This window comes from Dermacentor silvarum, chromosome 2, assembly GCF_013339745.2.
Source record: "Dermacentor silvarum isolate Dsil-2018 chromosome 2, BIME_Dsil_1.4, whole genome shotgun sequence".
Lineage (NCBI taxonomy): Eukaryota > Metazoa > Arthropoda > Arachnida > Ixodida > Ixodidae > Dermacentor > Dermacentor silvarum.
The window spans coordinates 226,685,744-226,704,871 of record NC_051155.1 but is presented as its reverse complement, the minus strand read 5'-3'; the positions used below and the strand labels follow the sequence as shown (position 1 = coordinate 226,704,871).

General features: G+C 44.1%; 1 protein-coding gene across 2 annotated transcripts; it reads left to right on the top strand.

The window, feature by feature from the left end:
- On the top strand, positions 1-18,327 carry LOC119442795 (proteasome activator complex subunit 3). Of its 2 annotated transcripts, none has more exons than XM_037707819.2 (10): positions 1-157; positions 974-1,006; positions 1,449-1,511; positions 1,589-1,684; positions 6,469-6,517; positions 7,817-7,929; positions 10,648-10,716; positions 13,053-13,175; positions 18,049-18,135; positions 18,212-18,327. In XM_037707819.2, exons 1-10 carry the CDS (start codon positions 98-100, stop codon positions 18,290-18,292), a joined length of 774 nt encoding a protein of 257 aa, XP_037563747.1. In that variant the 5' UTR covers positions 1-97; the 3' UTR covers positions 18,293-18,327. The 2 variants fall into 2 exon arrangements, with proteins under 2 accessions (XP_037563747.1, XP_037563748.1); XM_037707820.2 differs by lacking the exon at positions 1-157 and adding an exon at positions 269-399.
- Positions 18,328-19,128: the final 801 nt, after the last annotated feature.

Genomic DNA, 19,128 nt, shown 5'->3' with positions numbered 1-19,128 from the left:
TTTATCCTTTTTATTTTTTTAGATTGCGCAAAACGCGCAAAAGTATCCGCACCTCACCACTCCACCGCGCTTGTTGAAACTTAAGGCCAGCAAAGTGATGGAATCGTTGTTCGCTACCGCCGAAAGGCTTTCTGCGTCCACGCCAGGAAGGATAAAGGTAAGTGCTTGGTTTCGGTGATATTTCAGCGTGGTGGAACGTCTTTTTTCGCACTCACTCCTATCCCCTTCACCGGATCGTGGAGAGTTCCGTTTCGGAATGGGCATGCGCCGTAGCGACTTCCGTTCGGCGCGCCGATGCAGCGTGTAGGCGCCTGTCCCAGACCGAAAAAACACAATATATCCCACATTCCATTAAAGTGAAGCTAAAGTTCTCTAATGGCCAGAGAAACAAACCCAAAGGTAAAGTTTCCTCTGCATGTTATCGCATTCCCAACACACTTCGTCACCGTGCGCAGGAGCGCTTTGTTTGGGTATCGTAGGTTGCCTAATGAATTACTAAGCCTAGTAGCTTTGTGGAGAGCTTTTTGACGGTTTAAAACAGTCGTGTTGGACAGTGGCTGCTCCAGGATTGTCCGGGCTACTTGCTGGTCGCGGCTGTCAACGTTATTCATGTTGCGAACCGCAATGTGTGTGGCTGCTAGGCGGTTTCTGCTGCTCCCTTCGATGGCACTGGCGTGAGCCACCTTGCCTCGAGGTGTTTTGTATTTCGCGCTTTAATAAGGCGTCCCTTCCGCGATCCTCGTTTGCACAAACTGCGACTGTCGTATCGACGCTGTAACCCGAGCACGGGGTCTGGGTTCATGTCTTAAAGCAAGTGAGCGTAAGCTACTACGGTGTGCGTGCTCACGAGCACCTGTGTGTGTGCTTTGGTATCTGTTGTTTTTGATGACGTCTGCGTGCCAGTTTTCGGTTTTCCCTTCGTGGTTGTAATTTTCTTGTAACCGCCCAACTGCACTTTTTTTTTTTTCTTTAGGTAGAAGAGTACAAAGAAAGACTAAAAAAGGAAGTGAGTATTTTCTTATTTTATTTTTAATGCGTCGCTCTCGGAAATTTCCCGAGTGCCGGGAATGTTACAAGCACGTTATTTTGACTGTTCAGATAACTGTTTTAAATGTGCATATTGTCAACAAGTTTTTGTTTCTTGATCAGCACAGTTAAATGTTCTTCAGTTTTTAATGTCATTGTTAGTCGGTGCGACTAGTACATGTTCTTGACAGCTAGTCAGGTCTAACTCTATGCTTTAACAGGTGTACCTCGCTGTTTTATTTTAACATTAATGTGCAAGTTTCTGTGAAATGTTAACCCTGCATCGTTCAAATTGTCTAAAACAGATCTGCATAATGCTTGCATTTTTGTGATGTCATGTCTAAATTGGGGCGCGCAGTTACGGCCATGGTTGTTTCCGAGTGCCGGCGTGTGAAATGTATTTTGCATTATTCGGTTTGCAGGCAGAGGAGTTGGTTTTGCACAAATTTCCTGAGAAGATATTGGAACTGGAAACCTTGCTAAAGGTATGTATGCTCAATCACTGTTGCATTTTGGTTGTTAGTGCCGTTTCTATTTTGCACTGATATCATGTTCTTTGCAGACAGATAAGTTTTCGAAGACAGACCTTGCAGCTGTACATGTGGATATCAACATTCCAGTGCCTGAACCCCCATTCATCAACCATGAGGCTGATTTGGTAAGAGTCCTCTGTAGCCACGAGCTGTGATGCACAACTGCTGTTTTCTAAACTTTCTTGAGCCTAGTGGTGATATTCTAGCCAGTGCAGGGAGCCTGCTAGAGATAGGTTAACCCTATATGGTCACATGTTCAAACATTCCAGTTGCCACCAGGCTTTAATTCCTCAGAAAGTATAAATTCACTTCGGCTTGTGCTGTTCCATAGATTGTGCGCTACCAAAAGCACAACTAAGCACTCAGACAAAACTAGGCTCGTCCATGGCATTGCGAGAAAATGCAAAGTACCACTGATGAGCTGAGCTCATCCTTGGCCGGATTTACCAGAAAAGCGGGAACGAATCCAACTAGTCCAAGCCACAGAAGGGGTTAAAGTACCAAAACATTTTTGTACAATACAATTAGCTTTATTTCTGCAGCTGATTTGTGTTTTTGCTTAAGGCAGAGCTTTTGTTGACAGTTCGTGCCACTACCCAATGTTGTGAAGCCCTGTGGTAGCGCTCTCTGACATTGAACATAGCGATAGTCAATGTTCATCACCCCACAAATAGTTGAGAAATCTGCCCAGTGGTCAAAATGTGCAAAATCGCCTGATCGTCGATCTCGAGCGAGAGCCATCCAAGCACCAATTGGCAATTGCTGCTTAGATGCTGCTCTGTTGCAGGCCGAGTTGTGCGTTTTGACGGATATGCAAAGCCGTTAACTAAACCCCCCCATACTACTACCCCTTTGAAAGGGCTTTAACATAAACCTGAGTGGCATGCATGGTGCAGCCACCTAGTGACGCATAGCTCAACCAGTCAAACACAGAAATAATATTGCTGTAACCAAGTGTAAAACATCTTAAATGTTAAGAAGAACGTGCTCACGATCATGCCTCTGCCAAAAACTTACTCCAGCAGCTAAGTGGAATACACTTTGTTGACAAGTCGCCGATCGCTAGATTTGCAGCTTGCAACATTGGGGAAGATCCGTGGCTCTCGCAAAAAGAAACCTCAAGACCAATACCGACCGCACAGCTTCGCGTCAGCACGAAAAGCATTGTGTAACACAAGCAGATGACCCTTGCTGTGTGCCGGAAGCATACCTGCCAACTCTTCCGAATTTTCCATAAAATGTACGAATTTGGACCTGTCTTACGATTTTGCGAATGCCAACTCAATTTTTACAGAAAATTGGTTTTATTCACAAGAAAATTTTGGAAATTCCTAATAAAGCCACACCGATGCTGGTGGGCTGGGCGCCACTTACATAGGCTGCGCACATAGAGATAGGGGTGTACGCCATAACTTTCATTGCTTGCAGATTAAGGACAGCATGTTTCACTTTGTGATGTTGCCCGGCTTGGTGCACATTGTTGGGTCCGACCCGACGTCACTGGTTGTCGTTACTCTCAACATAGTGACCCACCCTACGTGGGTCTCTGGGGGCGCCACTACCCACCCTAAGTGGCGCCCCCAGAGACGATGGTAATTTCTGGTCGAAGCAGCAGCACAGTTTCTCTATTCGCAATGCACACAGACGGTCGCGCCACGTAGTGGCCAGCAAGAGAAGTATTTCAAAGAGTATCCGCACAGTCAATGGCACAGTGGTTACCGTGTGGCTCTCTATGCGCGGGGCGCATTTCGGTTTTGTTAACAACTTCTGCATACACCATGTAAGTAAAAAAAGGTGTTGCGTGCCTCAGTGTACCAACCAAGCGGCGAAGGATGAGATAAGCCTTCGTTTGTTTCGCGTATCTTAAAAAGAAGTCGGCAGTGAAGCTCCGGATAGGCAAGCCTGTGACTACTCCAATGTAAGTTTGTAGTGCATACTTCGTCACCAAATACTTCTTCTGCAGCAACATCAGTTAGCAGAATGCTAATCGTTGTCATTGTTCACGAAAGCATAAACATTACGCTTTTACGATGTGGTAGTTGTAGCTTACGCGAACGGCACGGCACGTTCAATGCGGCACGAAAATACAAGGTAACAAATTTGCGCCGATGCCTTACGACGTCCGAACGCTACCGCTACAGCTGAATATTTGTAAAAAAGGCTGCCCAAACGCTCTCGCAACAGTTGATTATTTGTAGAGCCATTTAGGCAGCTGGTGTCTGGTTTTCGAGTGTAACTAGATTCGGAGCTTCGCGCCGATCGCTAGCTCTGTGGCATATTTGCTTGCACTGACCTTTTTTCATTGGTTTCAAAACAAGATCAATGGCCTTTTTTTTTTTTTTTTTTTTTTTTTTTCCCCCGGCTTAAACTGAAAACGCTGCACTCCAGCTGTAGCGTTCGTTCTAGATACGCTTCGTGTCGCATACATCCTTCAGTAATGTTAAGGGCATCATTCGCCGTAGGTGGTGGTGGTGCTGATGTTGAAGCAGGCGGGGTTAGCCTAGCATGCATAGCCGGCAATTGTTCGGCCTGATACTCCTTTGAGTGGAGATCAGGGGTGTGTCACCAGGTGTCGATGAGCCCCGTGTCATGGCAGTCATGGATAGCATTTTCGGCTCTCCTACCTGCAGTGGTGACACCTTAAAATATATTGGGTTTAGTACAGTAGACTTCCATTAATTAGACTCCACTTAGATTTTTCGGTTAATTCAACCCAACTGAAGATCCCGGCTGGCGCCCATGCATTTCTATGGTCCCAAGCTACCCTTATTTCGATTCAAAATTGGTTTTTGGCTGATAATTCGAACTTGGCCAACCAGCGCGCAGGCGCCTGACCCCTGTCGTGACCCCAGTTGAAACCCTTTAGTGGCAGCATTTGGCTCAGTGGAGCTTCGGAGGCGGTGAATGCGTTAAAACACACATCAATCTGTCGTGAAAAGCTCCTATCTTTGGCCTGCCCTAAGATTTTCAGGCAATAACGGCAGCTCACAATTTATGAATATGGTATTTACACAATTCTAGCGCACACCTTTCTTTTTTACCAAGAAAATTGGGTTGAAAATTGCCTGCACGGTGCAGTTGGATAAAAAAACAAACCTCCTTTGCGGCGTTCCTATGCTTTACCGCATAACATGATTGCACTGCGGCAAAGCTGGCTTTTTTTTTTTTTAAAGGTGCGGCAAAGAGAACTTTAGGAAATCGGCCACAACTGTGCAACATGTATTGGACCTTTCTACATGTTTACAGATTTCTACTTGGTTTAAGAGCTTTGATGTCATTTGTTTTCTGGTTTGTACACGTAAAATGTGTGCATGCATTTGGTTCGGGGGCTTGTTAGAATCAGGCAAATACTGCCAAATTTCTTGTTTCATTTGACCCGCCGGATAATTCAGTGAATTTTGTCGGTTCAGTCAGGTGGAAATATTGGAAGTTGGCACTATAGCATTAGCATGCTTCGTAAGTACAGCAAATAAACAAGGATGTTCTGTGCAATTTGTGAGAGCAAAGCATTTTATATTTTATGACTAAAGAATGGTAATCCAGCCATGTTGTCTTTAACATTGTTCTGCAAAGAGTTAGCGGTTAATTTTGCCACGAAGCATAAAGCAACCAGTACTTGACATGTGGTAACATGCAACTATGGCATTAATATCGCTGTGGTACAAGAAAACTTCCCTTGGCACAAGCAAAGCGGTGTCACACTGTATGCTTGCCTGCTACTCGGCTAGAGTGACATGCCGGAGGCCCACAGGGCATTTTAATTTTTCATCTTTCTTTGCTGTCACATGCAGACGTTGGGTCATCAGTCTTTCACATTTAGCAGGCTTTCCCAAATAAACTCTTAAACTCTCAGTTAATTTGCATTCATGGCAACCTGTCTTTAACTCTCAGTTGATTTGCATTCATGGCAACCTGTCTTTCATCTGTTAGCTGCACTGAATTTCAACACGTTTTATTAAGAGTGGATGTTCCTGTATCACCAGCATAAATTGAAATTGTAACTGGAAAAGACTGAGCTGAACAGTTCTGGTTATGTACTGCTACTACAGTCAGTCCAATTTTTTTTACTTCCTTGGGGCTGCGAAAACGTCCGAAAAAACGAATGCATGCCTTTTCTGCCCCCCAAGGGCTCAAATTGCCACAGACACGTTCAAAATAGCTTTGAAGGCTGCCAGTACACTTATTAGGCGTGTCGTAGCTCGTACTGTGCTAGGAAGTGGTGGTTGCACGTGTGTATAATTAAGGAATACATATGGTGTCCCGTGAGTTTCCCCTTCTCACTTTTAATATGCTTCATCGCAGTACTTCGTGTAGCTTCACTGCGTAGCATTGCTGTACTGAGGCAAAGCTGACTGACTTTAGGGAACCTGCATTTTGCGACACTTCGTGCTTTCGGAGATTCCAAGACATTGGTGAGGATTACAAAGGCGGAGTAGGCGCCATTGCTAACAGCGGCAAATTGTTTCAATGAAAAAGACGGCACCGAACAGAAAGAAGCTTGGTAGCGAACGTCGAAGCAGCTAGGCCTAGCTTTGTCGCAGTGGTGGGTACGGCTCCCTGCGGATCTGCGTGCGAGAGTGCTGGTTCAAGGAGGCGAGATAATTTTAAAATGGCGGCGGTGGTGGCTTTCGGACCTGCATTCATGGCAAAAAGTCCGGAAAATGGGATGGCGAAGTCTTCCGAGTCTGAAATTTCAGCCATTTTTATACATTGACTATATGAGGTACATGGTCGCGAAGGCATCTGAATTATCGGGCATGTCCGGGAAATCAGTCGTTGACTATTTTCTTCATGCAAAAAATATTGTCTCCCCTCTGATTACCAAGAAACTTGTACTTGCCCAAATCTCCATATTATGTGTGTTTACGTGTTACTGTTTCAACAAGAAAGCCTTGTTGTTTGCTTGCAGCCTGCAGCAAAGAAAAGAAGGCTTGAAACTCTTGAGAATGAAATCACAGGTGAGTAATGTTATGGTCTTCTAGTTGGTGCATAGTGGAAGGGCTTTGGTATTCAGCTTGCAGGCAGGTTTGGCAGCTTTGACAATATAGTAAATACACTGAGCAGTTCTATCAGCTTCATTGCCATCGAGCTTTGTGCATAAGCTATATGCTTGATAGAACTTCTTGGGCATGTTGGTGGGTTTTGCTAGACATGGTTCTTCGGCGCGAGATGGTACATACAAAAGGAAACGCACACAAAATACACCTTGTGTGTGTGTGTGTCTTTCCTTTTGTATGTCCCATCTGGCACTCTTAAACCATGTTTAGCAAACTACATGCTTGAGCTGCAAAAAAAAAAAGGCAGAGTTTGTTCATTCAGTCTGGATTGTATATCTATATAAGAGTCTGTGTACAACATTCTTGCATTTCTTCTACCCAAATACCAAACACGAAAGGTCCATTAAGTCACATTGTATATTTAAGGGATGCTGAGTTATGTTCCACACTGCAGGATTGCCATTTGAACCTGCCAAAGTAATGTAGTAGTTTTCTGGTTGTAAGGCTGGCTTTATGGAATATTTTTATATTCCTATATTGAAACAGCTCATATATATATATAGTTTTTTAACTCAAGTTTGATGTTTAATCCAACTCTGTGATGTGAAAATAGTTCGAATGGAAAGATCACCTACCACTGATGGCTAATTTGTTATGACATTCTGCTACTGTGCACAAGATCACAGCATCCATTCTTGGTGGGAGCAGCCGCATTCCAACCATTCCAGCCGTATTGTGCCTTCTGTGCACAACCCCAGGTGGACAAAATAAATTTCGGGCACTTGCTGTCCCTCATAACCCACTTTGCAGTTTTTTTAGGATGTCTAACCGCGCAATGTAGCCCTCCCAGGTTTTTTTTTTCTTTTTTTTTTTTTGTGTGTGTGTGTGTGTGTGTGTGTGTGTGTGTGTGTGTGTCTGATATTTTCTCTAGAACATTGATTCATACAGTGAACACTGGACCATAAAGGGGTAAAAATTAACTAAAGGATTGGCGGTCCACAATGCTAAAGGCCTTCTTTACCTTGAGACATCTTTTTAAGGTAAACAAGTGGGTTTCTTTCCTGATTGAGGGCTATGGCCGATCTGCATGCAGTGGTTTTGACAGTTTGTAGATGTACTCATCTTTTATTTATCGTATTCAAGCTTGATGTTCGCCAATTTTATTTACGTTCCTGCTTTTTTCAGCTGTCCCTGGTTACTGCTGATAATGCATAGTTATTTGACTCACTCATTTCACTCACTCTCTCCCTCTTTGTGCAGGCACCAAAGTGTTGGTCCTACCAACAGGCTCAGTCGGCACTAACAACCACATTGTCAGCATGGTCGATATCGTCAAGCCGAAGATTTGGCAGCTTGTAGATGACACCAACATTGTGAGCTATTATGGAATACTTATAGTTTGAAATACTTATAGTCCTTTGGTTTTGGGTTAGTTGCGTAGTTTTATGAAAATTAAATGTTATGAATTTTATGAATAGAAAACACTCGTGCACTTCGATTTAGGTGCACGTTAAAGAACCCTAGGGGGTCCAAATTAATCCAGAGTCCCCCGCTACACGTGCCTCATAATCAGATGGTGGTTTTGGCCCGTAAAACCCCACAATTTAATCACTCCCTGCGAAGCATGCCCGTGGGTACTACTATTTGTACTTTTTTCCTTTGTTAAAAAAAAAGTTAAGGAAACAAAGATCTCCAAACCAGTCTATTTTTTGTTCTTGTTAGTGTGGTTTCTTTAAATGTAGTAATGCCTGCCAACGAGGATTTGTATAGATCAGTTTGTCATAACATGTTCCTATGAGTTATTTCACTTGTTTAAATAGAATGTTTGTTCCAAAAGGAGACCTTTGCCTGTGTTAATTGTGTGTAAAAGCTACCCGAAAAATCTCAAAATTTGGGCTGCCGGGCAATTAAACCCCAGATTTCTCCCCAGTTTTCCTCTTTAAACATAGGACCCAGTTTTTGCCCCCAAATTTCAACAAAAAAATATAAAACTCGAAAACGAAGGACCTGGAAAATAATCTGGAGGTAGCCCACAAATACAGTCTCGTATAGCCCATGTTGCTTCAAACTAGGATCAAGTAAATCAATCCAATGCCTCCTTTACTAGATGCCTGCCGCGTCGCTCGTTTTTCCATTGGAGCGGAGGTTCCCTTAGTTCAAGGTAGTCGCGGAGAGACGGCGCTCGCTGCCGACCCTACTTCCTGTTGCGGAGGAAGTGACGATTACGAGGCTGGCGCGCGCTCGACCAATGGCTTGACGAGAGACCGCGGGTCCTGCCTCCGGGATTGCAACAGACGCCGCTGTAATCTCGGAGGCAGGGTCACGTGGTTCAAGTTTGGAGGGGCCGCCGCAGCTAGCGCTCGCAGCCGACCCCGGTGGAGGAGAGGAAAGAGGAGAGGGGCAGGAACCAGCTTCTCGGCTCACGCGGCAGGCATCTTCTAAAGGAGGCATTGATCAATCATTAGCAGTGGGGAAAGTCTTAGGGTGTTGATATGTCAGCGTTTTCAATACGGCGATGTCCATTACTTGTACAGCCTGGACAGCTGGTAATTCTCATTGTGACCCACCGGAGAACCACCAGGAAGTTGCACTCCTTTGAAACTTCTTTAAGCTGCAGGCAGATGGTGCCACGACACATCAAATCGGAAGCAACAAGAATGCTTCCTCTCCTTCAATTTCTAGCTAAGATTCACTTGGGCAAGCTAAAGATTCACTTGGGCATTGCAGGAACACCCTGCACAGCCACACAAGAGGAAAAACTGCCTTGAGCCATGTATTGTGAATGTGTTAAAGGCCAACTGCAACATTTTGGACGGCATAAAAAGCCTAATTTCAGATTAAATATAATTGTTTAATAATGTGCCCAAGAGCAACATACGTACTTCTTATTTGGTGCGCTATGAAGAAAAGACAGAGATAAGAACAAAATACATATACCTTAAGGAGTAATTCAATATTATTTTTAAAAACAGGTATCATATATGAAAATATCAGCATTGTCATTATCACTCAGTTTTAAATGTTGCAGATGAGCACAGTGTAGATATAGGGTAGCGTCAGTGCAAAATGTTATGTTTGAATCACGGATGGATGAATCACAAAAAGCCCACACTAGGCACTTTTGATACTGGAAGATAATAAAACACCATGATTACTGTTCGATTCGCTTGCACCACCTGAACCACTTCATGAGGTGCTGCACCCTGCCATTCGTTTCATTGGGGCAGCAATGGCACCTTTTGAACCACGCCGTTCGTTTAAAAACATGTTGGGCTGGTTAATGATGATGTTGCACCCTGCCTACTGACAGTACCGACTTGGTGCAGACGTGCAGGTGCCCAGCAGCAGACGACGCAGCATGTTAACACCATTCCAATGCCGCTTGCACACTTCTGCTGTCTGTACGCAACGCAGTGTGTGTGTATGCCTCGGAGGCTGACCATACATGCAGTTTGAAATCTCTCAAACTGACTGGTCAGCGCATTTTAGGCATACAAAACAACACACCTGCACCGCTGAAATTGAGCTGCACAATTTCCGAACTTCTCGTGCCCCGCCCTAAACGGTCAGTGGTGCAGGCGAATCGAATGGATCTACCGCTTGCTGGAAGTGACACGTGACGGAGAACATTGAGAACCTGTGTAGCTCCTCGACAGGACCTCCGAGATGGGTGGTGCCCATGGGGTGGGTCGTTGAGTAATCTAGGAGGCAATGTGCCAGAGACTTATGTCACGTTCACTAACTACCAAGTACACACGTTGTTGGCTTAGGTGTTATATAAAGGCTGCCAATAAGCAAATATGCTATTGCCAGAAGGCCATCTTTGCCAAGATTGCTTCAATAGTACATGCTACTCATTTATACCTAACCAATTTAGCCAAAGGGAAATTTTGTTGCAGTTGGCCTTAGAAGAAGCAAGCATGCTTGCAAAAACAGCTTTTAAATGTCACACTACTGTGCCACCATTCCCCTCATTTTTGCACTCTTACTCCCCTTTCCTCCATTTCCACTCTTCATGTAGCTTCCCACGCCTTTATCATTCAACGGAAGCTTCACATTCTTCTTCGTTATTTTTTTCTGTCTCTCTTCAGTTAAAAATGTGGATACAGTTTCTCATACCAAGAATCGAGGATGGAAACAACTTTGGTGTTTCTATACAGGTACGTCACCTACTAGCAATCTTTAGTCTTGTCTCCGAAGAAGTACAGTCAGCCTTGTTACAATGAAACGCAATATAAACCAACTAATGGGCATAACAAAGTAATCGTAATTCCCCGTAAATTTTCCATAGAAACCCATGCATTTAAAATCTCGTTCTAATGAAGAAAAAATAATTTAAATGGATATAACAAACTTTACCTTAGTTCAGAAGGAATGGCTTACTGATAGTTTTTGCTGGCTTACTGATTTTTCACTATTTAGGCTGAAATCTTGTGGCGTGGAATGCTGCTTTTGATTCGTCGGAATCGGCAGTTAAATGCTCCCACAAACTGTCAGCTACATGGCCACTTGCCAAAATGGTCGTATTGCGGAGTCAGTGGTTAAGGGGTATTCACACACGGGAGAAATTCACCTCCCCGCTGCAAAGGGAGTGCACCGTGTGACAACATGGTGCTGGTGGCAAATGGCACAGCACCAGGGGTTCCTATCTACATAAACACTCCTTGGTGGCCAAGGAGGGAGAGCACCCAGCTTTTCCACGTACTTCTGTTAGGTGGCAACATGCGACCTTGCTGCTCATGGGTAAAAGAGAGAAGGCTCTCTGGAAACGGCTTCGGGAATAATCCTGCACCATATCTTTGGGAGAAGTCTCCTGTGTGAATACCCCTTTACACATGCGCTCTACCAATGCTCCCAAGCTCTCCTGCTTCTGTTCCTTCATTTATCAGCTGTATCGGTAAGTGGTTAATATTGGTAATAGTGGAGACCTGTTGTCATGCCAGCCAATGCCATGGGGCGAAAAAAAAAATTTTAATAAAAAATTAAAGCAATCCTTAATATGGCGCTTGGGGCACAGTGAATGCTGTGCTTTTAGGAGCGCATGGTTTGCGGTGCAAAGGAACATACACTGCAAGCTGTGCCATCTAACAGTGGTTGTTTGAACCAGCAGCACATGCGCAACCAATGGCCCGTATTTTATGATTCATTTAATCTTCAGTCCCTTTTTTTTTTTTTCCCCCTTTGTCATCTGCTATGACAAAACCTTGCTGTCGTTATCGCTGATATAGGGCGCTCTCCGCGACAAATGGAAAGAATTTAAAAATTAGATGGATTGTAGGAAATTACAACCACCGCTCGTGTTCTCGACGATTGCTCGACTTGTCAGCGTATCGACAATTTTTAGCTGTCCTTCAGCGGTGAGCAGGAGCCTTTTGCATCAGCTTTTGTCAGTGGCCCAGTGGTTATTGGCAGAGTACTGCTGTCTTTCCTGGTGGTTATTGTGGCCATGACTGTGGACAATGTTTATAAAGAAATAAATGTGGCTCCCCTTTCAACTTCGTTGTAGCTAGGTTCTACTGTATGGGAAATTCTGCTTGTAGAATTGTCATATGGCAAGCAACTTGCGCCACTTCTTAGGTGTGCAACATTTGACTGACAGTTCTCATATTTGACTCGTAGTTCTCATCGTTCTAAAATTTAAAAAATACCATAATTATGAATGGAAGGGAAAATGCAGACAGCAGTATAGACATTGTTTACAGGGTGTCTACCAACCAGGAAAACAGGGAATTCTCAGGGAATTTGTGCCTCTATCAGGGAAAATTACTTAGCTGTAATTTTATTGAAAGGAAACGAAAGTTGCGGTAATGGAGAGGGAGGGAGGGGAGGCGACGTTTAGTTGCGGCTCCAAATGCGTATTTATATAAAAATGTTGTGAGGCGAGAAGGTGGTAAAGACTTCAGACACTGCTCGACGAGTGTCCCGTTCTGATCTCGTCGAAAACCTCCGAGCCGCCCCCAGAGGCGCCGGCAACAGTCACCAACGCCGTGCACGTTCGGGGTGAACGCGTGCAAAACGCCGACGGTGTCGACAACAGTTCTGCTGGTGCTGCTGCATGTCCAAGTGTATACAGCTGATAAAACTACTATCCTTACTCCGTATAGCTCTCTACTAATTTGCTATCGCAATTGGTGCTTCGCCTTTCGGGTGAAACTGCGCCATTTTTTTTAACATGCTTACTAAAGAGTGACAGCATCAGGCAACATGGTGTCGGCCCGTCTTGATGTAAAAGAAAGTTCCGTTTCACTCAGGGAATTTAGCAAAATCACTCGGGGAAAACCTGGAAAACTCGGGGAATCTGAAAATGTCAACTTGTTAGACACTCTGGTATATGGTCATCGAACAGTCTCATTTATGGGACGCAGAATCCTGTGGCAGGTGATATTAATGGTATGGGAGAAGTTCACTAAGCTTACACTTCAGAAATTCTTGCATGGTATTCGAAACCTGGGGTTTTCTGCACATTCTTCTCAACATAACATTTTATGTGCCGCAGGAAGATGCCTTGACAGAAATTAGAGCGGTGGAGGGTGAGGCAGCAGCATTCTTTGACCAGATCTCGCGGTACTTCCTGACACGGGGCAAAATTATTGCAAAGGTGGCCAAGTATCCACACGTGGTAAGGACTCTCTTATTTTTTTCTTTCTTGTTATGAACTGTTAGTGACAGTGTTGTTTATTGTTACTTCACTTGTATCACCGATCATCGTGGTGTGTTGCTGAAAATTGTAATGATGTGTGCCATTTTGTGATTACTGTAGGGGCATCCCAAAAAAGCCAGTCTGCCACAAGCTGTTGCCCGCAATTCCAAATTCAAGTGTTGAACTGTGGCTTTGAGTGACGCATAGTTAAGGTTCACTAATGTAATCGACACCCTGTTGCTTTGACAGGTTAGTATCGTAAGTTTGATGTGTTCGTCAGCAGCAGATTTAGTAGCAGTCCTACTGCAGTGCACACTGCTACCATCACTTTAGCGTTTCAAATCTTCATGAGTCATTTCAGCTTTTTCTCTTCAAGATACAACATTAACTCAAGACACAATATAGACTGTTCCAATTGTGATCCATACAACTTTTAACAAAAAGCAATACAGTCGAGCCAGCTTACATCGAACGTCATGGTCATGCAGGATGTGTTTGTTATAGCCGAGCGTTTCTAATAAATAAATGCTCAAGCATATGCCAACAAAAGGGCAAAATCATTTGTTTCCCAAAGTAATCGGTAAGCTTGCTTTGATTATTCAATGCCGACCCAATTGTCGAGGTTTCCGGATTTTTCAATGCAGACAATCTTCGTGGTATCTGTTCTGTGGTCTCCTCACTTTCTTCATCCAATTTTTTGGTGACAAATCCTTGCACATATCAAACTATGGTCCTGATCAGTGCATGACTCCTTGTCATTGGCTTTTCATGCGCCTCAACGAAGTCATATTGTCACAGACCCCGTGAACGAGGCGCAGACGCCGGACCAAATTCCAAAGCCGACTTATCAGCTTCCGAAAATAATCCCACGAAAGCAAGGACAATTAAGAGTAGGCCTTCTGGTGCGCCAGCGAATGCCGGTTGCAGTCCAAAGACCGAGTCAGAGCCCAGAGTTGTCAAAACACAACAAAATATATTCTTCACGCAAGGCAGTTACACACACATTTGCACACTTAGGCTAGACACAACACAATACAAATCACATGGGTATTCACAAAACACAGGAAAATAGTTAACGACAAGCACTAAGAGTCCAACACGTAAAGTACAAAATAAAAAAGGAACACTAAGTGTCCAATCGTATTCACCAGTGTTGGTCTAGAAGTCGGACGATCTCGACGTAACTCGGGGCAAATCTCGAAGAAAGAATTTCTTCCGGAAATGCAGACGCTCGATGAACTCGGTCGACTAGCTTGCCGGGGAATCCCCTTCTTCCGCAGACGCTCGGTCTTCACGTTGCATCACTTCACTGGTGCGGACTGAACTCTGAATTCCACCCTCTGATTCTCGCACGGCGGTTATTTAGCTTCCACAGGCATTCTTGAACTTTCCTATCGGTGTCATGATCTCGTAGCATGGCCAAAGCTTGGGAAGCTTGGAGTCTTTTCTCGTACCTTCGACCGCCGCTGTCGGAGCATTCTCGAGGGGGAGTGATGACTCATCCTGTTGGTGTATGCTCACGCGGTAGTAATGTCTGTCGACTCGCACGCGTGTGCTCTCTCTCTCTCTCCGGTTAACGTTGCTTTGTCGAGTCTCGTCCAGACATTTCGGCGCCGTTGGTAACGTTGCTTGAGGCATATGCGCTCTCCCCCTCTGTTGAAGTTGCCGCAGGGCCGGCGTGTTCTTTCGCTGGCTTGCGTGACACGCGGCGCGTGCTTGGATTACGTGCTCTTTTGTGACACATATCAACTGACGGCATCCACTTGACTTCCCTTCAGTGATGGTCTGCCATAAATCTGCGGGCGAGATGTCATTGCTTATGAATTCCACAGTTCCAGGCTCTCCTGTCTCACACAAAAATCCAGCCTTGCAAAAACTGTTTTTGATGCAATCTGTGGTAACCTCCATCCAAGCCACCTGTTATCGTTTCCACAGCTGTGAATGCCACCCATAGCAGGAGGTTAGCAGCTGAGTGATGGTGTTAGCGGGATGTTAACAGCTATGTTGTGCAGTAGAGAGGTACTGTACTTGCTGAAATTGAGGCCTGCTGCAATTCTAAGCCGACCACCCAAATTCAGGAGAAAAAAAATTTTTTTGAATCTCTCCACGAATGCAAGCCAACAAAGGTAATATATATATATATATTGACAACTAGCAGAAAACCTGACATTTATTGCTAATGTCCAGCCACGCACTTGCCCCAGCTCACTGTAGGCACCACGTGCTTGGTGCCCGTGTCTCGAAAAAAGTGGGCTTTGAAAAAAATGCAGTCAAAATGTTGTGCCGTTACTGTGAGTTTGCACTGTGCGGCTGCGGCAACTGATAGTAATGGCAACTGTATTATTGCTGGTGTTAGGGCAGCGTCTTTTTTTTTTTTTTTCCCCACTTCCGACAGCTTCTAATGAAATCCTTGAATCTAAGCCGATCAAGCAGTTTGGTAGCTCATGTTCTAAAAAAAATACAGTTGGCCAAAATTTAAATAAATACAATACTTCTGCGTTCGCACCCGGGCATGCATCATTGAGGAGCTCGCTAAACACTCGTGCTTCTTGGAAAAGAGTGTTTGCTCTAAAGGAGCTCGCTGCCGTGACATCTTCGTTTTGATACGCGCTGCAGTCATAACTGTATAAATGTTATGACTGTGACGCTATCTTTGTTCATAATAAGCGTATTCATTATAGCTCAGATTGTTATAAGTGGGCTTGACTGTATTTTGCACAGTGGTTATGCACAGAGTTGTCCATTTTTGGAGTGTCCACCATATATGGGTGATGCATGGAGTGCCACAATTAGGCACCTTCGAATTTAATGCTCATGTGTTTAGCAGATGTCTGGCACTCTGCAATAAATGCTGTGCAAGTAGGAGAACCAGGTACATGCATGGTTCTTTCAGCTAAACTGCTCTCTCATTCACACAAATTTCGCACAGAGTGGGCATCTAACAGCGGTATGTATGTTTTAGGTGAGGCCAGGCAAACAATATGGAAAGTGCAAGGACAGAATGGTGACAAAACATTAAAAAATGCATTAATGTGCTTTTTATGAGTAATTCATGGCATCTAATGCTGTCGCTTTCATGCCCTTGTGTCTTTTTCCTCCTGTTCTTCTATGAACTGCGCTCGAAGTTGTGCCATCATGTTGTACCCATTATCCCCAGCTTTTCTGTCAACATGACCTCATTATCAGTCCATTGCACTGACCGTCACAGTGATGAGGTTTCTCTGCTTTTGCTTCTGAATAGTTGTGAATAGAAATCTAACCAATGGCCATCGTGTTTATTGGAGTACATTGGAATACTGTATTTGCACATAAATAATGCAACCATGAATATAAATCAAGTGAAGGACTTTCGATTTCTCAATATTGTAATTACAATGCAAAGTGATGCCACAAGTAAACCAGAAATGACGCGTAGAAGCGTATACTTGCATGGCTTTATTCATGGTTACTGCGATGTATCGTTACAAAATGAACTGGAAAGATGAGTGCATGTGCAGTTTACTCATCACTACCGACATCTTTTTCACTGTCGTGGAGAATGGCATTGTCCTCGATGCCAGTAATGTTATTGGACAGACAGCAGAGCAGAAATGCCCGTGATACAATCGAGCAAGGCAAAGCCTTTCATGCACTGGAAGACCACTCACTTGATGCACCTGCATAACAGCGGCGATCGCCTTGCTCAAGGTAGCGATTTATACGCCATAACCACATTGATGTAACACTAACACCATTCTATATCGGGAGAAGAATGACGGCGTGAAATCCACAGTTGCAACTGCTGCCAGCTTGCACAAGAAGGTATAATGCATTTTCTTTTTCTTTCATTTTCTCTGGCAATGCGCTAAAGCAAATGAAAGAAGAAAACGCATTATATTTGTGCCACTAACCTGAATATAACGTAGGTGCATTCCAAGGCAGAATTTTTTGGGGAAAATTCTTTATATTCGTGCCGGCTCCTTAAAGTTTTTCTTCTTCTTATATTTGTGCAAATGCAGTGTGCATGGGAATAAAAGGCTTTCATAAAGGTAAAGGAACACCAAAGAGAAACGATAAATCAGTTCACATTGATAAGGTATTCTTTCAAAACTCTTAAATTTTACGGTACAGGTTGCTTATTGGAAGAGGAAATTAGTCAAAGTTCCGTTTCTTGAATTTCATGCCGAAAGCTTAGCGCCGGCACATCAATGTGATGACTTCGCAGATTACAATGTATCTGGTTGTAATCAGGCCATTGTGGCTGAGTAAATGTTCTTGAAACTTGCCAAGTTCAATCTTTGGCTGCTTTAACAAAAACATACAATGTAGTCCATCTTTACTTATAAAATTAACAATACTAGAGTAGACAGCTACTTGCTGCAAATACAGGAACAATATTGAGCACAGATGCTTGTGACAGATCTGGAGACGGATCAGCTTTGTATGTGCCATTCTTTAAACGTGTTTACTACTTTTTGCTGGGCTAGTTGGTTCACACTTGCAGTCGAAATACGTGAGAACATGTAAAGAATGTCTTCTGGACAAGGTTAGTTGTAAGGGATGTCCTTTCCTGTCCAGTCATTTTTGTTACTTGCTTTTGTCTCTTTTACATTGTAAAAACAGATTCTTGGCCTGGCCTGGTAGACATGAAGGAGAGAGGTTATTTAGACAGGGGCTTATGAGGTGCCACAAAGACTCAATTTCAGTGTTTCTCTGTGCATCTTGGCTTAAATACTAGAGTTATCACTCTGTGCTTGCAGTACGCTAGCCATTTTTTTTTTTTTTTTTTTTTTTTTTTTTTTTTTTTCACTGCTGCATGTGTATTTCATGCTGATGCGTGGTGGTGATGCGCCATGCTTTTTCACATGTGCAGGAGGACTTTAGACGTACCGTGCAAGAGCTCGACGAGAAGCAGTACGTGAGCCTGCGACTGGTTCTTTGTGAACTCAAGAACCACTATGTAAGAGCAGCTCCTCGTGCACTGCTAGCAAGACCTTTGCGACATTCGTTATTAATCTATCGTTCTCTTGTTGCAGGCGACCCTCCATGACTTGATCACTAAGAACTTGGAAAAAATCAAGAGGCCACGAAGCAGCAATGCCGAAAACATGTACTAGCTTTTACATTAATAATAAAGGCAAAAACAGGTGGCTGTGAGCTGTTGGTCCTTCAAATTGCACTAGCTGCAATTTCTGAGTGAATGTATCGAGCTTCAGCAACTGTTTCTCAAAATGCCTTTATTCATCTGGCTTGAGAAATGGCTGCAACTGCTGCATCACGACATTGATTCCCTGACAGGTGTGATATTCAACATCATTAGAAGGTCAATAAATATTCTAAATTAGTGTGTGTTGGAGCTGCAGTCTTCATCGCAGTAAGTGGCATTGTAGTGGAAGCTGCAAGTTCTGTAAATCGCAGGTGACACGTGGCAACAAATCCAATGTGGCATGATCCATATTTGATTAGATTCAGGTGCTTGTGTCCAAGACAGAGGCGCTGGTTGCTCACGCCCTTCGGACGATAAATTGCGAGTTGATTTCAAACACTGATCTAACATCAGAACTGCAAGCTGTAGTAGCAGTGATGCATCTCCCTGTAACGCTTCTCACTGCACCCACCATACTTACTGACAATGTCGGCATGTAGGAAACTAGTACACAACATGCCTAAGCCTTTAGCACAACAGTTATGTCCATCGGCAGGTAGGCATTGTCAGCAACCCTGGTCATGAGGGGATCTTGGGGAATTAATGAGCTAATCCGCTTGCCTGCTGATGTGGTACACCATGCACCATCCGACCATGAGTTTGTAAATATGATGGGTGTAGTGATAAGTATCCCACCTCCCTATCCGTACACCCCAACGCTGGGAGGCTGACTACGGTCACCATATTCCAGGAGCAAGAGTACCTGGCAGCGTTCATCTTGTCTGCCATCAAGTACACTGACAGAGG